At 42.3% G+C, this 22,459-nt stretch overlaps 1 protein-coding gene across 5 annotated transcripts in view; it reads right to left on the bottom strand.

Moving 5' to 3' along the window:
- LOC116265636 (uncharacterized) overlaps positions 1 to 22,459 on the bottom strand; it is a 39,200-nt gene that overhangs the window by 1,096 nt on the left and 15,645 nt on the right. For 4 of the 5 annotated variants that reach the window (XM_031646377.2, XM_031646375.2, XM_031646378.2 and 1 more), the window contains 3 exons: positions 17,474 to 17,548; positions 1,282 to 1,384; positions 305 to 352 (listed from right to left, as the gene is read on the bottom strand). In XM_031646377.2, the coding sequence (XP_031502237.1) occupies positions 305 to 352; positions 1,282 to 1,384; positions 17,474 to 17,548 (226 nt within the window). The remainder of the gene's footprint in view (positions 1 to 304; positions 353 to 1,281; positions 1,385 to 17,473; positions 17,549 to 22,459) is intronic. The other variant, XM_031646379.2, reaches the window with a different exon arrangement.

The raw sequence follows: 22,459 nt of genomic DNA, 5'->3' as shown, positions 1-22,459 counted from the left end.
CCCAGTTCATCGGCAAAATATTAGAACCGTGACTGTTCCCATAGTTTTATGGCAGCAGATCCATTTTATGATTCTTATTAAGTTTTCTGGAAGCACATTCCTGATTCTGAAAAAAAAAAAACATATTTATAGACGACTATTGGCCAATAACAGCCATTTCACATCCATTTGACAGTTAGAATTAAGAAGGGGAAACAATCCGTTAAGCCTAGCTGCACTTTTGAGAGCTTTAAGAAAAAGGCAAGAGTTGCAAGACATGAAATAATCTACGGAAACCAAAAATTAATTTTCAAGGGCGTTCGACCTTTTATTACAGCTTCGAGGAATGCCTCAGTCTTTTGAATTTGACCACCTGAAAAGAGTTAGATAATCAGACAAAAACTAATAGAATCCAATATCATCTGATGAAAGCAAACATAGAGACCGAACAGAATATGGAAAGGAGGCAGCGACCCATTTATGAGAATACAACAAGTCACATTGAATTTGTCCCAAACAGAGAATAAAATTACATCTTCCATTTTTATCTATTTCCTGAACAATATTTTTAAAAAATAATGGTGTTTTTTCCTTTCCTTCTGGTATAATAAATGAGATAAAAGAATCACACATTACCTTCATTTACAAAACATTACCACAATGGCCTATCACATTAACGCATGAACAATCCAAGGCTCTGGAGAGATGGGTGTGAAGAGGCAAATCTACAAGGATATTTTCTATATAGAACATGAAGGCAAGCAAACCTAAATAAGGACCTGCAAAATATTTATAGTAATTTTGAAAGTAGAACCCTGCAAAAGGTAATACTTGCTTATTTTTGTAAGATGGCTACGGTGCTCTCTCTCTCTCTCTCTCTCTCCACCCAAAAATCTCCAAATAGTTTCCCTCGCTGAGAAATTCATAAGACTCGTCCTTGTAACTATAAATCCAAGGAAAGACAATCATTAGAAAAAATTAAAAGAAAAAAATTTCCCAACATTTTCCCTTGCTGAAAATTCGTAACGCTTCTCCTTGTAACTATATAGGGGCTTGCATATCATATGCAGAGATGGAGAAAATAATTTTCCATCTGATACATTTACCGGAATGTTCAAAAAGACAAACAGCAAGAAAGAGAAAGCTAAAACAATAGCATTTATACATCAACGTTCCAAAAACACATGCACACTGTTACTCACGTAACATCACCATCAATCAACGTTATCCACCCAGCTTAACAGCTTTTTAGTATACGAGGGAATTCACATACCCTTGTATGAAAAGGCAGAATCTACATACCCCTGTAGGCATAACTTCGTTTTGATAGGACCTTGGCAGCATAAAGTTGCAAAACTTTTTGCAGCATAGCCTCAAGACCTGGCTTATCACCATCTTCTTTTGCCTATGAAAGTTTTAATAAACATTATACAAATAATAAGTGTAACACATAAACTTGCAATTTTCTGCAGGAAAGCAAAAGACTTGGGAAGTGTTCTGCAGAAAGCATGTTGAGTAGAAGTGCCGTAATTCTCCAAGTTTGAGTCAAACAGTAAGGAAGGTAATCTAAAGGTCACATATCCAGAGAAAAAGTCCATCACCCATATAGAATATCAGAAAGGACCATGATTTCAAATGAAGTTTCAGGACTAAGGAAAAAATACAATATTTTACATTCTTTAAGAGGAAAACATATATTTTCTTCTGTTTGTCTAGGTACTTCAAATTAGCAAATTAATATCTTCCTGCTTATCATTTTCCTTTTGAGGGGTCATTACTAGGTCCTTTGCTCATGAGTGACTGCAAGGCAGGCTTCTGGCCTGTTTGGGTTTCCTTACTATCCACAAGAGAAATAAAAGATCGCTTAAATTTAGTTGTGAATGCTATAGTTTGTTTTCTGAGTGTGACACTGCCCTGAAAGATTACTACATTGCTCTTGCAGCATATATATCAGCTACAACACTTGTACATGCTGCAGCAATACATCATAGGCTTGCCTTTATGTAGACCAGTAGAACTGTGAACAACTACATGAACTAGCTCAAATATACAGTTTGCATCCATATAATAAAATATTGATAAAGCAAGTTGATAGCTATTAGGAGAAATGGGTATTTTGAAATGCAATTACCTGAAATCAGTAGTGTCACATAGTAAATAATATCGGGTTGGATCTTTTATAAATGGATCTCCCCCTGCCTTACAGCTACACTACATAAGGCTGTTTAGGCATAAGAGTCATTACTGATTAATGAATTGAAGATAAAGGTTTTAGGCATAGTCACAAATAACATCTTGGAGTTTTAAATGGCAAAGGTTTTTCTCGGGTATAAGACGGCGAGCTTAAAAAAAAGGAAAAAACGGAAAAAATATGGTAAATTTTTAAAAAATTTAAAAAACTAAAAATGTCAGGAAAATAAAATAAGTGAGAAACTAATAACACAAATATCAAAAGATAAGTAGATTTGAAACAAATAAAAATAGAAAATGAAAAAAAAAACTATGTGGTATTAAAAAAACTGAAAAAAATGAAAAAAACGTGAAAAAAACGCGTTAAAAATGTGTTTTTTTCGTTTTTAATGTTTTTTTTTAAAAAATGTTTTTTTTTAAGTTTTAAATGCCCATTTAATTTATCGCATTTTTTTCGAAAAAAATGTGCTTTCTGTTATTATGGTTTTAGGGTTGGTTAACCCTAGAAGGCAGTATGCGTGAGTGTGTTAAGCGCTGCTATTGTTTCTTATTTGCATTTTAGTGAAGGTCGCTGCCGCCAGCTACCAACTGGTATTAGAGCCTCGATATGACCAACAAAGAGATGCTCGCTGCGCTGGAGGCCTTTAAGAAACAGAACGAGGAAGCACAGATGACCATGGGAGATAGGATGACAGCATCGAGCGTAGCTGCAATGAAATTGGGCAACGCTTCACCGAGGTTAACTTGCGTGTGCAGGCGATCTTGAACGAACAACATTTGTCTGCTCTGCTACATGATATGCTTTAAGCAGGACAAACCTTCACCTAGCATCAACTAGGCAAGCGACGTTACATGAAGCCAAGAGCAGTGAGAGCAGCGGGAAGTGCAGGACTCCCTGCAGTCGTCAATCAGAAACGATGGCTCGAGTATGCCTTCCGACTCTCACTTCATTAGTGAGACAAGTTTCAGGGGAGGAGAGTTCCATATGAACCTCCGAACTTCTAAAATGGAGTTCCCCAAATTCTCAGGGGAGGACCCTTTGAGTTGGGTCTTCCACACAGAGCATTATTTCGACTGCCTGAGTGTTTCCATAAAAAACAGTCTCTCATGTGGCTGTGCATCTGGAAGGGCCACCCATCAGGTGGTATCGATGGCGACTGACACAACAAGGTAAACCCTTGAGTTCGTCGCAGCCCTGACAGTGTGTTTCGGCCCCTCAGCTTACCTGGATTATGATGTTGAATTGTCTAAGATTCAGCATAAAGGCATTGTCACTGAGTACCAGGCAGAGTTCGAGGACAAGAGCAACATGGTGCATGGGTGGCCCAAGGAAGCCCTCATAGGTGCATTCATTGGGGGGCTGTGAGATGAATTGAGGATCGACGTCCAAGCGGCCAGGCCTCAGCCTCTGCTGGAGAGCTTTGAACTAGCGAGGATAGCTGAAGAAAAACACGTCAGATTTGGGTTTGGGTCACGTGAGAGCAGAGTACCGAAAGGAGCACCATGGCCACTGTCAAAAACGACGACTGCTGCTGGCGAAGTTGGGGTTCGCGGCACCACCGACAAACACAAGGGAGAGGGCAGGCAAGTGCTGGTCAGACGTTTGAACCCTGAGCAGGTGAAGGAAAGGAGGAGGCATGGGTAAGAGGCTACACCTCTACCTAGTTGATGAGGCTGAAGAAAACAGTGTGGAGGTTCAGGAGGAAGAGCAGTCAGGGGCAAAAGAGCACAAAGAGACGATGACAACATTGGAGATCTCCTTTCATGCCTTAACAGGGGACCTTGTATTGCAGGTCATGTGTGTAGAAGGGCACCTTCATGGGTGGCCTGTCAGCATCTTGATGGATACAGGATCCACCCATAATTTTATCTGTGAAGGCACGGGGCAAGGCATGTGGGTGCAGGGTCGTAGAACAACCCAGCTTCAAGGTCAGGGTGGGGAATGGAGACTCATTATTTTGCAAAGGGAAGTGTCCCCTTGAAACGATAGAGGTTCAGGGACAGCAGTTTGAAGTGGAACTGTACCCCATAGCCATGGGAGGGTCTGTTCTGGCACTTGGAATACAGTGGCTTAAACAGTTAGGGAAAATCGAACGGGACTTTGCTGAGATGTTGATGAGGTTTAAGGGAAAAGACAGGGACCTATGTCACACGGGTGCAGATGTGATAGGGGTGCGGATAAGGGGATATGGGTGCGGATACAGAAATTTTCAAATTTTTTGGATACGCAGACACGGATACATTAAATATTCTAAAAAATGATAAAATGTCCATAGGGCATAGAAGAAGAGATTAGGATGAAGAACGACGGAAAAAAACCCCCAAATCGACGAATCCAAAACCGTAGTAAAAAACCCCAACCCTAGACCTAAGTTCTACTATCGGAAAATAAAAACCACTTACCTCTCCGTCTCCGGCTGCCGCCGAACACCACCGGACGTCGCTGTGGATCGCCGGACTCCGTCGCCGTCGCCTGCCATTGTCGCCAAAGTCCTCTGCTGCAGCACGCCGGTGAAGTGAAGTGGAGAGAAGTCGAGGGTGAGGGACGAGGGTTTTCGGCGTAAAGTTAATAAGTCGGGTCAGTTTAACGGGTTTGGATCGGATATGACCCAAAACCGACCCAAGCGGTGTCCAGCCGAGTCCCGTGTCGGAATCGCCGTGTCAGCGAGTCAACACGGGTACGCGGCCTATTTAGCCGCGTCCGTGTGACATAGACAGGGACAGAATGTTAGTCGCCACAAGAGTGGAAGACAGCAGGAAGATGGTGGACAGCAAGGCCTGCGGCACCCAAGAAGGTTCAGCGAGTCTGCACCTTTTATTCATGCCCCTTACAAAAGAGTTAACACCAGCAGTGGCTAGTGCAGACTCTATATCACTCTCAGTGCAACCTCTTCTTCAAGAGTTCCAAGGAGTATTCGACAAGCCCAAAGGACTGCCCACTTGCCGCAGTCATGACCATAGAGATGAAATGGTAATTGGGTCCTTACCGGTCAACCTTAGGCCCTATCGCTACAGCATCAGCAAAAGGAAGCTGTTGAAAACATGGTGGAACAAATGTTGCAAGGGGGTATAATACAGCCAAGCTGGAGACTGCATTCGCCACCAGCACTGTTGGTGGAAAAACTAAAAAAGGATGGCTCTTGGAGGCTATGCATCGATTACCAAAGCCTCAATGCTGTCACAATAAAAAACAGGTATCCCACACCATCTTTGACAACTTTTGGATGAATTACAAGGGACAGCGATATTCTCCAAGTTGGATTTGAAAGCTGGGTACCATTAAATTAGGATAGCAGTTGAAGACATCCCAAAAACGGCTTTCCAGACCCATAAGGGCCACTATGAAGTCATGGTTATGTCGTTTGGGCTCACAAATGCCCCAGCCACTTTCCAAGCCTTCATGAATGACTTATTTAAACCTCATTTGTACAGATTTGTGTTGACGGATCTTGATGTATTGGTCCGGGTCTGGACCCGATCTAGTGAGTCCTGGTTTGGGCATACTTATACCATTGTAAACCCTAATCTTGCAAGTTAATGAAGTTTTCTAAGAGAGAGAGAGTCTGGCGGCTAGTGGGCACCAGATCTCCTTACCCGTGGTTTTTTCCCTCTAGTTGAGGGTTTTCCACATTACATCTCTGTTCGATCTTCGTTTCTTGTGCGTTTATTATTTCTACATGGTATCAGAGCCGACGAGTTTGGGAAATTTTTTGGGGTTGTGAAGTTCCAACCCTAACCTCTCTATCACTCATTGCTGTCGCTGCCGGCTGCATCGCTTGAGACCCTCTGCATCGCCCATGACTGCCGCTGCCCTCTGCTCCTCCAGCGCCGCCTGATCTCTTGCCTGACGCTGTTGCTTCCACCCAACGGAGTCACCTCCCACGTTCTGCCCGACATTGCCATTTTCGCTGTTACTGTTTGTTGTCGCTGGACTGCCTTGGCGACGCTCGCAGAAGCTCCCTGGCGGTGATCGTCGTCCAGCTGCCGCTGCCTTCATCTGTCTATTTGTCGTTGGTACTTCTTGCTTCCGCCGGAGTCCTGTACTATCGCCGATGCCCTTGCTGCAGTCGGTGACCTTGCTGCCGTCGGTGTCCTGTGCTGCCGTCGGTGCTGTTTTTTTGTTGCTACAGCCTGGTTTGTGATCATGGCAGCGTCTTCCTCTTCAACCGTCAGCACTTATCAGACTGAAATCGGGGCTTATAGAACTGAGAATGTTCCGGTTCAGGTTACTACCATCCGTCTTACCAAGGAAAACTATCTTAAGTGGTCTGCCGCCATCACTATGGGTATAGCTGGTCGAGGCCGTATTGCCTATGTGAATGGGAGTAAGGTTGAACCTGCTGCAAATAGTATGGCATGGGATACTTGGTTTCTTGAGGACAACCAAGTAAAAATGTGGATTGTTAATTCAGTATCCTCGGATATTCAACCTCTCATTCTTCGTAAGAAGACTGCGAGAGATATGTGGATTATTTTGGAACAGATGTATGGTCAAAAGAAGAGAAAAGTTCGTGTGTATCAACTAATGAAGAACTTGTATGCTCTTCGACAAGGGGATCTCTCGGTCGCTGATTTCTACGCCGCATTAAAATCTAAGTGGGAGGATCTTGACTACCATTCTGATGATATCTGGAGTTGTCCTCAAGACCAGATGCATTATATGACCAAGGAGTGGGAGAATAGGATATTCCTTTTCTTAGCCGGACTGAACGATGAATTCAAAAATATAAGGAGTCAGATTTTTAACTCTGAAGAATCATTCAGTATTGAAGATGTTTATTCCCGTGTTGAAGCTGAAGAGCAAAGGCGGCTGGTCATAAATGGGAGCAAGGGGGATCACATGTCTCACAATGAACGGTCAGCCTTCGTTAGCCGTGCCCCTATGAGAACTGCCCGTTCCTCCCGTAAATGTACTCACTGCAAAAAACTAGGTCACACTATGGAGTTTTGTTGGGACCTGCATCCAGAGAAGAAGAATAGTAGGGGGAGGTCTTCTGGTGGGAAGAAGCCTGTTTCAAATGCAATGAACCCTAGTGACGGTAAAGTTTCTATTTCTGCGGAACAGATTCGTGAGCTGCGAGCTTATTTGAGTTAGATTGATGTTGGTCAGACAGACACGTCAGATGAGGTGAAGGTCAATCAGGCACTGGCCGTTTCGGGTGACAAAGGTACTTCTTGCATGGGGGAGTGTATTGTTGATAGCGGTGCCACTCATCACATGACTAGCAACCCCAAACTCTTTCATGACTACAAGCTATCCTCAGGAAAGGAACGTGTATCCCTTGCTCATGGTTCCTTTACCTCTGTGGCAGGAAAAGGGAGTCTTTCTTTGTTGAACAATTTTTTAGTGCATGAAGCCTTGCATGTTCCCCATCTTCCCTTAAATCTTTTATCTGTTAGCAAGATTACCAAGGAACTGAACTGTGAACTTATATTTTCTGAAAAACGTTGTGTTTTACAGGACTTGGTGACAGGGAAGAAGATTGGGATTGGTTTGGTGTCTGATGGTTTGTATCGGCTTCCTATACGCGTTGCCACAGCTCTCATGTCAGCTGTTAGAAGGACAGAGAAGAAGAAGGAAGAGTGTCGTCAGTTATTTTTGTATTGGCATGAATGCCTTGGTCATCTCCCTTTTGGGATTTTGAAACAATTGTTCCCTGAATTATGTTCCAGTTTGAACATTTCCATGTTATCTTGTGATGTGTGTCAATTTGCGAAGCATGTTAGAGCTTCATATCCAATTTCAAAATAAAACTTTCTCCTTGATTCATTCTGATGTGTGGGGGCCCTCAGGCATTCATTCTCGTGGTGGTTTTCAGTATTTTATGACTTTCATAGATGACTATTCAAGGTGTACTTTTGTTTATCTGTTGAAAGACGGTAGCGAAGTGCCTCATATTATAGAAACCTTCATCCTCCTAGTGAAAAACCAGTATGGTGGGTCTGTCAAGACATTCCGATCCGATAATGCTCGTGAGTATATGTGTCTCACTGTCGAGGAATTCCTTCGAAAGAGAGGGATTGTTCATGAGACATCATGTAGTTATACACCCCCTCAAAATGGAGTTGCTAAGAGGAAAAACCGTCAGTTACTTAATGTCACCAGAGCATTATTCTTCCAAAGGAATCTTCTAAAATATTATTGGGGAGATGCGGTTATTACTAGTGCCTATTTGATTAATCGCATACCTAGTCGAGTGCTAAATGGTCGTACACCCTACTCCATGCTTCCAGGGAGTAGCCAACCTTTTCACCTTCCTCCTCGTGTCTTTTGATGTGTGTGTTTCATTCATGACCACAGCCCGAATGTGAAAAAACTTGACCCCAAATCAATTAAGGGAATATTTATTGGGTATTTTCCTACTCAAAAGGGGTATAAATGTCTAAATCCCACCACTGGTCGAGTTCACATTACCTAGGATGTCACATTCTTGGAACATGTGTCTTATTTTGGGGAAAATTCTTTTCAGGGGGAGAAGTCAATGTCTAAGGAAGAGTATTCTCCAAGTCAGGAAATTCAATTTACAGATTTTTTGGATTACAGGCGCGAAGAAAATTCATCTGTTGAGGTGCTTGGAAAAGAAGAAGATGGGACGTCTATTGAGGTACATGAACAAGAAAAGGAGAGAGAGTGTTCTATGGAGACAGAAAGAGAATGCAATCGTCTGTTTAGGCAGGTGTATTCTAGGAGAAGATTTTGTACTGACAAGGTGATTGATGGGGAGAAGTCCACTCCAAATCCCAATCCTACTTCTTCCTTGGATGACCCAAGTCATGCTCAGAAGCAACCTGTTGAGAGAGAAAGTCAGACAGAAAATGAAAAGGAAGATCTTCCCATTACCCTGAGAAAGGGTGTCAGGTCATGTACTCAACACCCTATTGGTAACTTTGTGTCTTACTCTAGATTGAGCACTGACTACAAATGTTTTGTATCATCCTTGTCTGTGGCTGTGATTCCCAGGAATGTTACAGATGCTCAGAGTGACCCCAAGTGGACTCATGCTATCCAAGAAGAGATGGAAGCCTTAGACAGAAATCAGACATGAGAAGTGAGAGAGATTCCTGAAGTAGCTCATTTGGTTGGGTCAAAGTGGGTCTACACCATTAAGTACAAACTGGTTGGGTTAAAGTGGGTCTACACCATTAAGTACAAACCAGATTGGAATGTTGAGAGGTACAAAGCACGTCTGGTGGCCAAGGGGTTCAGTTAGAAATATAGGATCGACTACTTAGAGACACGTTTGCTCTTGTCGCGAAGATGAAGACCGTTAGAGTTATTATTTCTTTAGCGGTGCTGAAGGGTTGGGAGATGTGCCAACTTGATGTTAAAAATGTCTTTCTCAACGGAGATCTCGAAGAGGAAATGTATATGTGTAACGCTTGACTTTTGCAGGTGGGCCGGATCGGGTCCAGACTTGGACTCGAACCTACTTGCGTGAAGGAGCCCGACGTGAGGGAGTTCTTCTCCCTTGTCTCCCTCTTCGTTCCTTCCTTTGTGTCATCGCAAGAAGAGCAGGAGGTGGGAGGAACAGCCGACAGCAAGGGTGTGGCTGCGAAGACCTCAGGGCCGACAGAGGAAGGACGACGGTGCTCCAGTAAGACCCCAACCTCTTTCTTTCTTTCTTCTTCTCCCCTTTTCTCCTCCTCCCTCTATCGTTGTTTTTGCCGTTTCTCCTCCCCCCCCCCTCAATCCCTTCTTATTTTTCTTCTTCCTCTCCCTCTACTCGACCTCTCTCTCTGTCTACGCTTCTCACTCTCTCTCCCCATTTTCTGTTTGGTTTTTCTTTTTTTCCAACCGAACTTGCTCTCTCGTCACTCCCCTCCTTCCCGCCAATTCTCTCCCGCACGTTGTGCCCTCTGCCCAAATTCTCGTGGTCAGCCTTCCTCTCCTCATTTTCCATTTGTTTTTCCCCTCTCACCCTCAGCCAAACCTCATACTCTCGGCCGACTTCCCTTCTTCTAACGGCAGATTTTCCCTTTTGACCTCTCTTTTGCAAAAGCTCACCCTATTTACGATTGTTTGGTCGGATTTCCGCTTAGGGAGTTGTCTTCCCCCTCATAGCAGCGACTTTAAGGCATTGGTGGAGGCGGCAGTGAGAAATTTTAGTTGCTTGGAGACACTTGGACTCGTGAGGTGGCTGCCGGAAGGATTGCATCAGTCTAGACTCTTGATTTGGGGTGAGCAAGGCGTAATTGAGCCTATTTTATTGTATATTTTCCTTTGGAGCACCTATAATTATTGTTTGAGCATGCTAGAATTTAGAATTGGATGTTTAGGGATGCATGTTAGTGACTTGGCTTTTTGGGGAAAGTTTAGGATTATGTTGGAGAAGCGATGATTCATGTATATATTGATCTTTTAAGCTTGAGGTGTTGATTTTCGAAGCAATAGGGAAGCATGGTAGAGATTGTGATGTTTTGGGAAAGATTTAGAACCGTCTTAGTGAGCACGCGGCACATGCTTTTGTGAACGGGTGTATTTTGGAGTCCGAGGGGAAAGCATACATAAGTTGGATATGACTATGGGGTTGACGCCTCGACTAAAGAAAGCAAATGAGAATTGGGTTGTGATGGATTGATCGAAACAGTGAATTTTGATGTTTGGTGGCAACGTCAAGAGGTTAGGAGGAAGCCTATTGGAGGGCTTGTAGGTCAACACTACCCGTCGACACCTTCTTGAGGCGACGACATGTGCCTCAATGATTTTGTTTTATATTTGTATGGATTGTGTAGCTAGCTAGTAGAAATCTTATCTTTGCTTATGTCTGTAGGTACACCGGGCACGTCCCGTCGACCTTGAGCGACCAGATTCGAAGCTCGAGGCATTTTGAAGAGTTTTGAGGGCACGCGACAGGTATGGCAGCATTCCAGGCAAATCCTTGCCTGGGCAAATGTGTGAATGTGTGTTCCTAGGATCGTGTCCTACGATTGTGATGTGATTGATGGATTGTTTTGTGAACGATTGTGTGTATGCATGCAAATGGTTTGATATATGATATGATTTGTTTTGAAAGACTATTAGAAGCATGTTTTGAAAATGTTACGCATTTGCATGTGCATGTTAGAATTGATAACTGTTTAGGATAGATGAGGTGGGGTATCGAGTCGAGTGCCTCCTCGACCCCAAATTGTGCATTAGAAAGCATTCTAGAATGATAACTGCATAGGACAACTACGAGCCAATCACAGATCGAGACTACTCTCTGTGATTTGGCTAAGTTTTTCAAAGAAGTGATTGATGTGATAATTGATGTGACTGATGTGATAATTGATGTGAAGGTTGTGTTTTGTTGCATACACATTGCCGCGAGCAATGATGCAAATGAATGAATTGGAGGGTAATTGTACCCATATTGTATGGCGGCTAGCTATGACTGTTAATGTTATATGCAGACCTCGTGTGGAGGCAATTGGAGGTGTGGGTGCACTCATGAAGTGAACCAACCTCATGAGCTAGCCAGTCATTTTGTGAATGTGCAATTGTAATGATAATAATGAAAGAATAAGAGATGAGAGGGCAGTGGGTTGTGGCAATGTGTTTGGGAGACGTCCCGTTTTCGCCACTGGTTTCGCCTATTCGGAGCGCAGGCGGTGCAAGGCCCCAGGGTTCTGTTGTGTGTTGTGCTTGGAGCGTTGGGCTCCCGCCTTCTCAACCTGGGTGTCCTAGGGAAGGCTGAGTATCTCTCCTTGGAATTCACACATCCATGGATGAGTACTCTATCGTTGCAGCGGGTGAATGGATCCATACTGTTCTGGGCCACCACGGGGGCTGTCTCTCGGCTGTAGGCTGCCCGCGGTGTGCACGTGCCTGTGTTTGCACCCACAGGAACTGTCAATTCACTAAAGTTAATGAAATGAATTCTGTATGATTGATATGCATGAGAATGTTATGAATGAAATGATATGTTTGTTCGTGCCTTGCATGTGAATTGAAAACGTGTTACTGTGGCCATTGAGTGGCCTTTACATGTCGTGGTTTATGTTAGGGGTCTTCTTGGCAAATGATATGGCTATGCCCTGACACGACATGATGATAGATTGTTTTTATGATTGTTCTCATAATTGAGCCCTACCTAAGAGAGTTTGGAATTTTCCTGGCTTGTTGTCATACTGCGAAGGCTAAGCCTTTTGTTGTTTCATTTTTTTTCAGGTTTTGGTGGACCAGGGGTAGCAGGTTGAGCAGATGACTTCACTCACGTCCTATTGGGGAGGTTTTGGGTCTTTTGTAGTGCCGGCGCGTCTTATTTTGATTGTATTGATGTCTTGTTTTTGTTAGACATCAATTATATGTTTTGGAGCATTTTTGTCATACACTTAGATGTGATTTTGTATGAATCAAAGTTGTTATATGAATGAAAGTTCGCCCCATTGTTTTGAATGGCATAGCTCCCTCTTTTGAATTGTTGTGTCGTCACACTTCAACATTTTATGTTAGAAAAAAAAATGTGTTTAAGGGTCAAAAAGGTTGGGGTGTGACAATAAGTGTATGCCCCCAGGTTTTGAGAGACCTGTAAACTGAAGAAGACCTTGTATGGGCTCAAACAGTCTCCCCGAGCATGGTTTGAATGTCTCAGACTTGTTATGAAGAAGCATGGCTACAAACAAGGAAATGGAGATCATACCCTGTTTATAAAGAGGATGGAAGGTAAAGTTACTCTAGTTGAGGGTTTTCCACGTTACATCTGTGTTCGATCTTCGTTACTTGTGCGTCTATTATTTCTACAATTTGTATTAGTTTTTTTTTTTTGTGACATATTGGTTTATAGTCCCATTGTAGCAGCTCATGTCACCAACCTAAACCCTAAGGACAGTGTTAGAACTGTTGAAGCAGCACTACCTGCATGCCAAGGCTTCAAAATGTAGATTCGGGTGCAGCCAGGTCTCTTATTTAGGGCACACCATATCTCAGCAGGAGGTGCATATGGAGAGGGATAAAATTGCAGCCACTCGGGAGTAGGAACTACCTAAGGGAGTCAAGGGACTGCAAGCCTTCCTAGACCTGGCCAGATATTACAGAAGATTTGTAAAGAACTTTGGCACCACTGCTGCACCATTAACAGTAATGCTCAGGATAAATCAGTTTGTATGGACAAATACCAGCAAAACAGCATTTCAATACCTGCTATTATTAATGCACCCATTCTGATATTGCCTGACTTCAAAAGGCCATTTCAGGTTGAAACAGATGCATCAGACTTCAGTATAGGTGCAGTGTTGAGTCAGGAGCAGCAACCCACCGCCTTTTTCAGCAAGGCAATGGGAGGAAGATTCAGTTCCAAATCTGCTTATATGAGAGAACTCATAGCAGTAATACTAGCGGTGAGGAAATGGCAGCACTATCTCATTGGCAAGAAGTTCCATATTTTTACCAATCATAGCAGCCTTAAGCACCGTATGCAGCAGCGAACCCTCACGCCTGCCCAACAAAAATGGTAATGAAGCTTATGGGATAGGATTTCGACATCTTTTACAAGAAAGGATCAGACAATCTTGTGGCTGATGGTCTCAAGGAGGTTTGACCTTGATCACATGGGCGAAAATCATGAGAACCTCTTGCAGCTCATATCCCAACCTATTCTGGACATCTGGCATCAGTTGTAAGAAGCACACAGGCAGGCTAAGTCAGTGCAAGAAATACGGAGGAGGCTGGAATCTACATCACTGCAAACATATTGATACACTTGGCGACCTCCCTATCTCCTCTATCAGAACCGCATCTTTATTCCACAGGAAGCAGGCCTAACCAAAACATTGCTGGCTGAGTTTAATGATGCTAAGGAAGCTGGGCACCAGCGAACAGAGAACACTTACTCAAGAATACGACGCACCTTTTATTGGCCAGGGATGAAGCGGGACATCAGGAATTATCTGCATGCGTGTCCTCAATGCCAATGGCATAAATACGAAACTCTCAAACCCCCTGGCCTCCTTCAACCCTTGCGAATCCCAGCCCAAGTATGGAAGAGGACCTTCCTATGAAATTCATAGAAGGATTGCCTAAGTCAAGAGGCAAATCTGTTATTCTGGTTGTTGACAGATTGTCTAAATATGCTCATTTTATGGACCTTGCCCACCCATTTTTGGCCAAGGATGTAGCCAAGAACTTCCAAGACAATATCGGGAAACTACATGGCATGCCAAAATCTATTGTCAGCGATCAGGATCCTCTAAATCTGAAGATGAGTACAGCCTACCAACCTCAAATGGATGGGCAGACTGAGGCATTGAATAGATTCTGGGAAACATACTTAAGTTGTTATGGAGAGTTGCAGCTGCACAATTAGGTGGATTACCTTTCATGGGCAGAATTTGCATACAACACGGCTCATTCTTCAGCCACTAAAACCTCCCCTTTTGAGGTGGTTTACAGGTGACCACCCCCTGACCTCTGTCGCTTTTGTCCTCACTCTGAGCAACTCAGTAAAGTGGAGGTTCAGTACTTGCTAGGGACCAGGTTTTAAGCATCATCAATGATAGATTGGTTGCTGCTCAGAAAAGGATGGTTCAGCAGCACAATAAACACCGACAAGAAAGAACATCGGAAGGGTGATTTAGTTCTTTTGAAAACTTTTCCCCCTCGGAAGGGCTCCCAAAGCATTTGGTTGCACATGCTTTGTTCACATACTTGAACCCACACGTGATAAATTGGGTGCCCAAGCCATTAAGCCTATCCTTATAGGCTACACCAGAAACCATAAAGGCTACAAATGCTTTGATCCCTTGACTTAAAAGGAGTATATTAGTGCGCATGTCACATTCTTCGAGTCTCAACCTTATTATAGCTCATCTCCCATTCTTACTGAGATGCCACAATCACCAGACCCACTACCTATTCCTCCTATTCCTTTGGAGTCATTCTCGTTTGAATCTCCTTCTAAAGACTTTCCGGTTGTAGTGTCCAAGTTTCGTGATCCTCCGCTGGTCTACACACGTCGACAAGACCCTTCTCATGATCCTTCGCCAACCGCTTCTTAGGAGGTAAGTTCATCTGAAGTGAGTATCCCTAGTCCATCTGATCCCTATGAATACTTACCCATCGCTCTTCGCAAAGGCAGGGGACAATGTACTTTGCATCCTATATCTCATTTTGTGTCTACTGACGGTGTTGGCAAAAGTATGCAATAGTTTATTCAAGCTCTGGCTGCTCATACAGTTCCTACAGGTCACCAGCAAGCTTTATTAGATACCCAATGGAGACAGGCTATGCAAGATGAGATGCATGCTTTAGTTCAGCGAGGCACCTGGGAACTTGTTGATCCTCCTTCTTATTGTGACATTGTTGGTTCTAAGTGGGTATTCACAGTGAAATATAATTCTGATGGTTCTATGGAACGATACAAAGCTCGGTTGGTTGCTAAGGGTTACATGCAGACCTACGGTGTGGATTTCTTTGAGACCTTCTCTCCGGTTGCTCGGTTGGGAACCATTCATCTTATCATTTATGTGGCTGTACACCATTACTGGCACATGTATCAACTTGATGTTAAAAATCTCTTTTTGTATGGTGATCTCGATGAGACTGTCTATATGCAACAACCACCAGGGTTTGAATGACAGGGGGAGTGTGGCAAAGTGTGCAAGCTGAAGAAAGCTATTTATGGACTCAAGCAGAGTCCTCGTGCGTGGTTTCACAAGTTCTCTGAGGTAGTCTCAAAGTGTGGCTTTGCGAGATCTCCTCTTAATCATTCTCTGTTTATCAAGAAGGCTTCCAGGGGTATAACAGTTCTAGTGGTTTATGTTGATGATATTATCCTAACAGGCGACTCTGATCAAGAAATTTTTGATGCAAAGTTGTTTCTTCAAAAACACTTTGTGACCAAAGATCTTGGTCCATTACGATATTTCTTGGGAATAGAAGTTGCTCGCAATAGGGATGGTGTGGTTCTCTCTCAACGGAAGTATGTTCTTGATTTATTGCAGGACACAACGATGCTAGGAGCTAAACCAACTAATTTACCTATGAATCCACGTATACACCTTCATGATGACCAAACAGAATTAGTGGATTCTCGATCCTACAGGTCCCTTATTGGAAAACTACTCTATGTTACTGTGACAAGACCAGACATTAGCTTTGCAATGGGAAAGCTAAGTCAATTTATGGAAAAACCCAGGAAAGTTCATTGGGATGCTGCCTTGATGGTGGTTAAATATCTGAAATCGTCTCCTGACAAAGGCCTTTTGTTTACAAAAGGCAAGACCCTAGAAGTGGAAGCCCATAGTGATGCTGACTATGCTGGCTCAGTCGAAGACAAAAAGTCTACCACAGGATTTTGTATATTTGTGGGAGGCAACCTCATATCATGGAGAAGCAAAAAACAAGGCGTGGTGTCAAGATCTAGTGCAGAATCCGAATATAGAGCTATGGCTCAAAATGCAGCAGAAATGACTTGGGCTAGATCCATGCTATCTAGCCTAAGTGTGTCGATTCCACTTCCTATGAAGATGTATTGTGACAATCGAGCAGCCACATACATTGCAAACAATCCAGTTTTCCACGAGAGGACCAAACATATTGAAGTTGACTGCCATTACATTCGGGATCTCGTTCAAGCAGGAACCACTGTCACTATTCATGTTCTTTTAGAAGATCAAGCTGCGGATGTCTTCACCAAAGCTCTCCCTATTGGTGATTTCTCTAAATGTTGTGGCAAGCTGAGCATGTTTAATATGTATGCTCCAGCTTGAGGGGGAGTGTTGAAATTAGAGGAGTTTATGTTTCTAGGTGGTTCTTTGTAATATTAAAGAGTTATAAGATCTCTTTAATATTTTCTTTATTTTAGATTGATGTACTCTGTAAATCTCCTTTCTACCCTAATCTCTTTATAATAGAGATTAGGGTTAGTGAATAGATTACGTTTTCTCTCCCCAACTCTCACGTCTTCAACGCTTTCTCTCTCTCTCCACGTCTCAAGGCTGCAACACTCTGCATATTTCATTGTTCAAAAATACAAAAGAAAACAAGGTAGATGCTCCCCGTAGGTCATAGCCTAGGCAGCCAAAATGCCACTTGGACCACAAATATATACAGCAGCATAACATTTCTACAAATCCAAAAAAGGGGAAACAACCTGAATCTGAATTGAAAAATCTCTGCATATTTCATTGTTAAAAAATACGAAAGAAAAAAACAAGGTAGATGTTCCCCGTAGGTCATAGCCTAGTCAGCCAAAATGCCACTTGGACCACAAATATATACAGCAGCACCTTCAGTTTACACCTTAGAGTCTTAGACTAGAAACGAGAGGGAAATAATTTGAAAATCAAATTAATAAGCCTACACATAATTAGAATTTAGAGTCACCTGTCGCAATTGTGCATTTACTTCTGAAAGAAAGCCTTCATCTAGCTGCCCTTCCTGTTCCCTCTGAGCCAACTCCTGCAACATAAATTGAGGAAGCAAAAAGCCTCCTAAATCTTCCATTGTATACATATAGCGGTATGTGTTTTTCATATCATACAGGTCTTTAGTGGACAACGCAACAAAAGTGTTACAGCTGTCACTTAGAAATACAAGTTATAAATTAGAAAATGAAATAGCTCTGCACATCTATAGTTTCTATGCATAAAAAATAAAAGCAGACAAATGATTATACCAGTTACTCAGGAAAATATAATGGAGGGATCAAGCTTAAGCTTCAGTCTATTATGGAATATGACATGTATCATGCATGTTTGGTTTCAAAACTTTTCTAAAGAAACAATACTCCCAAAATTTGTTAAAGGGATCCTAATCGTAGTGAATCCAGAACAGTTAAAAAGAGATTGAGCAAAAAGATGGATGCCAAAGCTTAAGGTTGACTCTCTCAATGACATACTTTGAGAGATACATGTGAAGAAGAAAGAAAGCATCAAAGAAAAGAACCTTCAATTCATTCTGTTCAAACCACAGCTGAAATTGTAGAAGGGCTTTATAAAAGGTTGACACCCTTAGCCCTAAAAAGTAATATTGATCAAAATACTATGAAAACAAATAATCAAGACCAAGAAACCCTAAAAGCAATTCCACAAAGACAGATAGCGATAATATACATAACAGTCGTACAATAAAATACAATTCTCAACATTCATCCTCAAACTTGGCATGCCAAATTTGGAGAGAAATGTTTTGGATCCTGATGGAGGCAAACTTTTGGTATACACACCTGCCACTTATTTATAAAAGCTCACAAATTCAAATGCAATTGGACCATCTTGATATGTTGTCTTGTGAAATGACAATATATGTCAATCTGTTTTCTCCTTTCATGAGATTTTGAGCAGTTAGGTATATGTATTGCACTCATGTTGCTACAATACAAGTTTAATTTTTCTGCAAATGGAAGCTTGCTGTTCAAGTAGAAGCCTACATATCCACGTAATCTCAAAATGACTTTAGCCATGGGCCTATACTTTGCCTCAGTAATACGGTGTTACGCTTTGTTGGTTTTTGCTGTTCCATGAGATCATAGAGTTTCCAAATAAAATAAAAAAGCCAGCAGTAGATAGTCATCGCAAGGAATTCCCCCAAAGTCTACATGGCAATAAGCCTTAAGCTCTTGAAAACTAATTGAAGAGAAGAACATACCATAGTCCATAGTAGTTATCACAAAGAACAATTCTCAATACTTCCACAAGATGAGTTGATCTAGGTGTGAACACGAATTGACTTATTAGAAATGGATATGTTAAGTTACATCGAGTAATAGTTAATTATATTAGACTTCCTAAAAGCTGCCTGTAGATGACAGGAATTTCAACTCTTCCCCATTTAAGGATCTTAAGTGTACATTTTATTCCACTAGAAATTCTACCTTATTCCTACCAATAGCCAAACCTGGCCTGTTCACAAGATCAGTTGCATACTTGTTTTATGACAATTACAGTCCCCTTCTTCAGTAAAAAACTTCAAAACCAAGTATTTCAAAAAACCACAATATTTCATCTGAGTCTTGTTCTTGTACTATCATTTTTTTCTAAATCACCTGCAGTGAATTGATGGTAGGAGAAATTGCAATTGTATGAATCATATCATCCACATATAAAAAAAACATAGGCTCTCCTTGTTTGTTGATGACATAAAAAATGAAGCAGGATCATGGTAGCTCCATTCAAGCTCCAACTCTGCTCTAAAATTTTCAGACCAGGCTCCAGGAGCCTGCTTTAGAATACGCTCTCTTCATCTTAAACACCCTGGTCTCTGAATCAACAATTCTTTGTGAAAGCTCCATATCTACCTCTTCATGATGACCTGGAATGAGATATGCATTCCTCTAATTAAGCTTTCATAAGTTACATTCATTTGAGGATGCCACAACAACCAAGGTTCTCATAGTAGCCATAGGAGCCACTGAAGAAAAAGCCTCAAAATAATCAATCCTAAACTGTTGATTATATTCTTTGGCAAACCAGTTACCTCTGACAATGCTCAATTCTCACATTGACCTTTGTATTAATCTTGTAGATACACTTCAATCAATGACATTTCCATACAGGAAGTTTCATCAAATCTGATGCCTTTATGTTCAATAAATAATTGAGATCTTCAGCCATTGTTGTTGCCACTCCTCATCAAATGTTATTTCTTCATAAGACTTAGTTTCAACAGATAGCTGTTAAAGAGGGGACTAGAACAAGATACACTTGATGCTTTGGAGAAAATGACTCATAGAACACCAAACAAGTGGGACAAACAAATACTACAGAATGTGATACACCTGAGGGAGCATAGGGACTACAGAGGCTGTTGTGGTGGAATATTCCTCCCAGAATGTGTGATCAGGTTTAGATCCAGCCGAGGGCTAATGATATTGGCATCTGTTACCTCCATCTCTGGAGGTTTAGATTGACTGAGAAAAGGTATGTGCATAACCCCTTCTATCTTTGTTGACGGATCTTGATGTATGAGTCCGGGTCTGGACCCGATCCATTGTGTCCTAGTTTGGGCATACTTATACCATTGTAAACCCTAATCTTGTAAGTTAATGAAATTTCTAAGAGAGAGAGAGTCTGGCAGCTAGTGGGCACCAGACCTCCTCACCTGTCGTTTTTTTCCCTCTAGTTGAGGGTTTTCCACGTTACGTCTGTGTACGATCTTCGGTTCTTTTGCGTCTATTATTTCTGTTGAAATAAGAATGTTTATGTTTCTAGGTGGTTCTTTGTAATATTAAAGAGTTATAAGATCTCTTTAATATTTTCTTTATTTTAGATTGATGTAATCTGTAAATCTTCTTTCTACCCTAATCTCTTTATAATAGAGATTAGGGTTAGTGAATTGAGGGTGTTCTTTTCTTCTCAACTCTCACGTCTTCAGCCCTCTCTCTCTCTCTCCACGTTTCAAGGCTGCAACATGGTATCAGAGCGGGATGTGACTGGCGACGCAACTTGAACAGCTGGCAATAGGCTGCAGACGTCTGTGAATCTGGCGACGTGACGTGAACAGCCGGCGACCCTCCTTCTCCTTCTCAGGCTATCTCTTCCACCGTCTTGTTCTCCTTCCTCTTCTTCCGTCTCTTCCTTCTTCTCTTCTCATCTATTCTAGTTGACTGATTTCCAGCAACGGAACTAGGTGGAGTCATCTATTCACGCTAGGAAGTATGCGTGAATAGACTCCAGTCGTCTGGACTCTTATGGGTTGATGTGGTCTATGATCAAGGCAGCCAAGTGGAGGACTGCTCTTTATGATTTTTTGTGGCAGTTTACATTGACTACATTTATCTGATGTCGTTATCCATGATGTGTGAAAATTAATGTGTGGTACAGCTGCGTTAGATACATAAATAGACAAGTTGTTGGTTGGTTAAGACTGGATTTGCTTGTTTCCTGCTGAGATCGTGAGGAGGAGCTGCCCTGCCCTGTTCTGAAACAGCCTGTGACAGGCGACAGTCCAGCTCCTTGCCTTGACAACGAGTGGACCTTAGGGTGGGCATTTGCCCCCCATCTTTTGAGCGTCTGTAGATAATCATCCCAACAAGCTTCAGTCCAAAATTCAGCTCGATCTGAGCTCCGGATGAATTTTAGAAGATTCAGCCCTGTTCTGCCTTGAAGCTGCCTGTGACCAGTTTTTTTCAGATTGCTGTTTTTTGTTGGCCGTGGGTTGCTGTCAACAGTTGGACAGCGGTTTGCTTGCTCTTGTGCATCTAACGTGGCTGTGTGGGAAGTTTGGTCTTGCTGATCAGTCTCTTTTTCAATATATATATATATATATATATAATTTCTCTTGCCTGTGGTGGTTGATCCCTTGTGGATAGATTTGCAATGGTTGAAAATCTCAGGACTGATTTTTTTCATGAGGTTAAACGTGGAGGAAACTCATTCTCTTATGGTTCTACGGTAAAGTTAGATGGATCTAACTATGAGATTTGGTCTCGTGTGTTTATGATGTCAGTGATTGGACATGAGAAGGAGCATGTTATAGAAGAAAATGAGCCTCTCGAAAAGAGTGGAAAATATGTTTCATGGAAGGGAGATAATAATATTGTCATGTCATGGATCATGAATAGTGTGCAACCACAAAGCGCATCAACTATTGCATACTATACCTCGGCCAAACAAATGTGGGATTTCTTGAAACAAACTTACTCAAATGATAAGAATGTTAGCAAGATATTGCAGGTGGAGGAGGAATTACTTAATTTGCAACAGGGTGATCAAAGTCTTGCTCAGTACTTCGCTTCCCTCAAGTCCATCTATGAACGACTTAAAGCATTACGTCCCCCATGTCCAACATGTCATAAAACTCATGGTGAACAGTCTATGGTAGCGAAGTTTTTAGAGGGTCTCTCCCCTGAATATGCTGTAGCAAAGGCTCAGATGTTGACTGGAGCAGAAATCCCTGACCTAGCTGACGCCTACAACAAACTCAGTCGTCTTGCTGTGACCCTTTCTCAGCCCTCTAGTGACTTACAGGCTTCGGCCTTGGTAGCCTCAAGAGGTCGTGGACGCGGTTCATTCAGGGGGAGAGGCATTGGTCGTGGGTCAGGAGGAGGTAGGGGAAGATTTCAGTGCACCTATTGTGGTAAAATAGGACATTTAGAAGACAAATGTTGGGATAAACATGGTCGTCCTTCCGGTGCATCCCTAGGAAGAAATGTTGCATCTAAGCAGGGCAAGAATTCTTTACCATCTCCTATTGGGTCTGTTCAGGCAGTTTCATCAGTTGTAGATGGGTCTTTATCTCCTTCTCACCCTGAGACAGTGACAGTGAGTATCAACAAGTCTGAGTATGAGGACTTCCTAGCACTCAGATCTTCCTAGCCGTCGGCCTCTACAGTCATGATAGACAGTGCTATGTCTGTTGATAGTGTCCCAC

Source organism: Nymphaea colorata, chromosome 12 (genome assembly GCF_008831285.2).
Source record: "Nymphaea colorata isolate Beijing-Zhang1983 chromosome 12, ASM883128v2, whole genome shotgun sequence".
Taxonomy (NCBI): domain Eukaryota; kingdom Viridiplantae; phylum Streptophyta; class Magnoliopsida; order Nymphaeales; family Nymphaeaceae; genus Nymphaea; species Nymphaea colorata.
The sequence above is the reverse complement of the archived record's forward strand: the minus strand, read 5'-3'. Positions and strand labels throughout refer to the sequence as shown.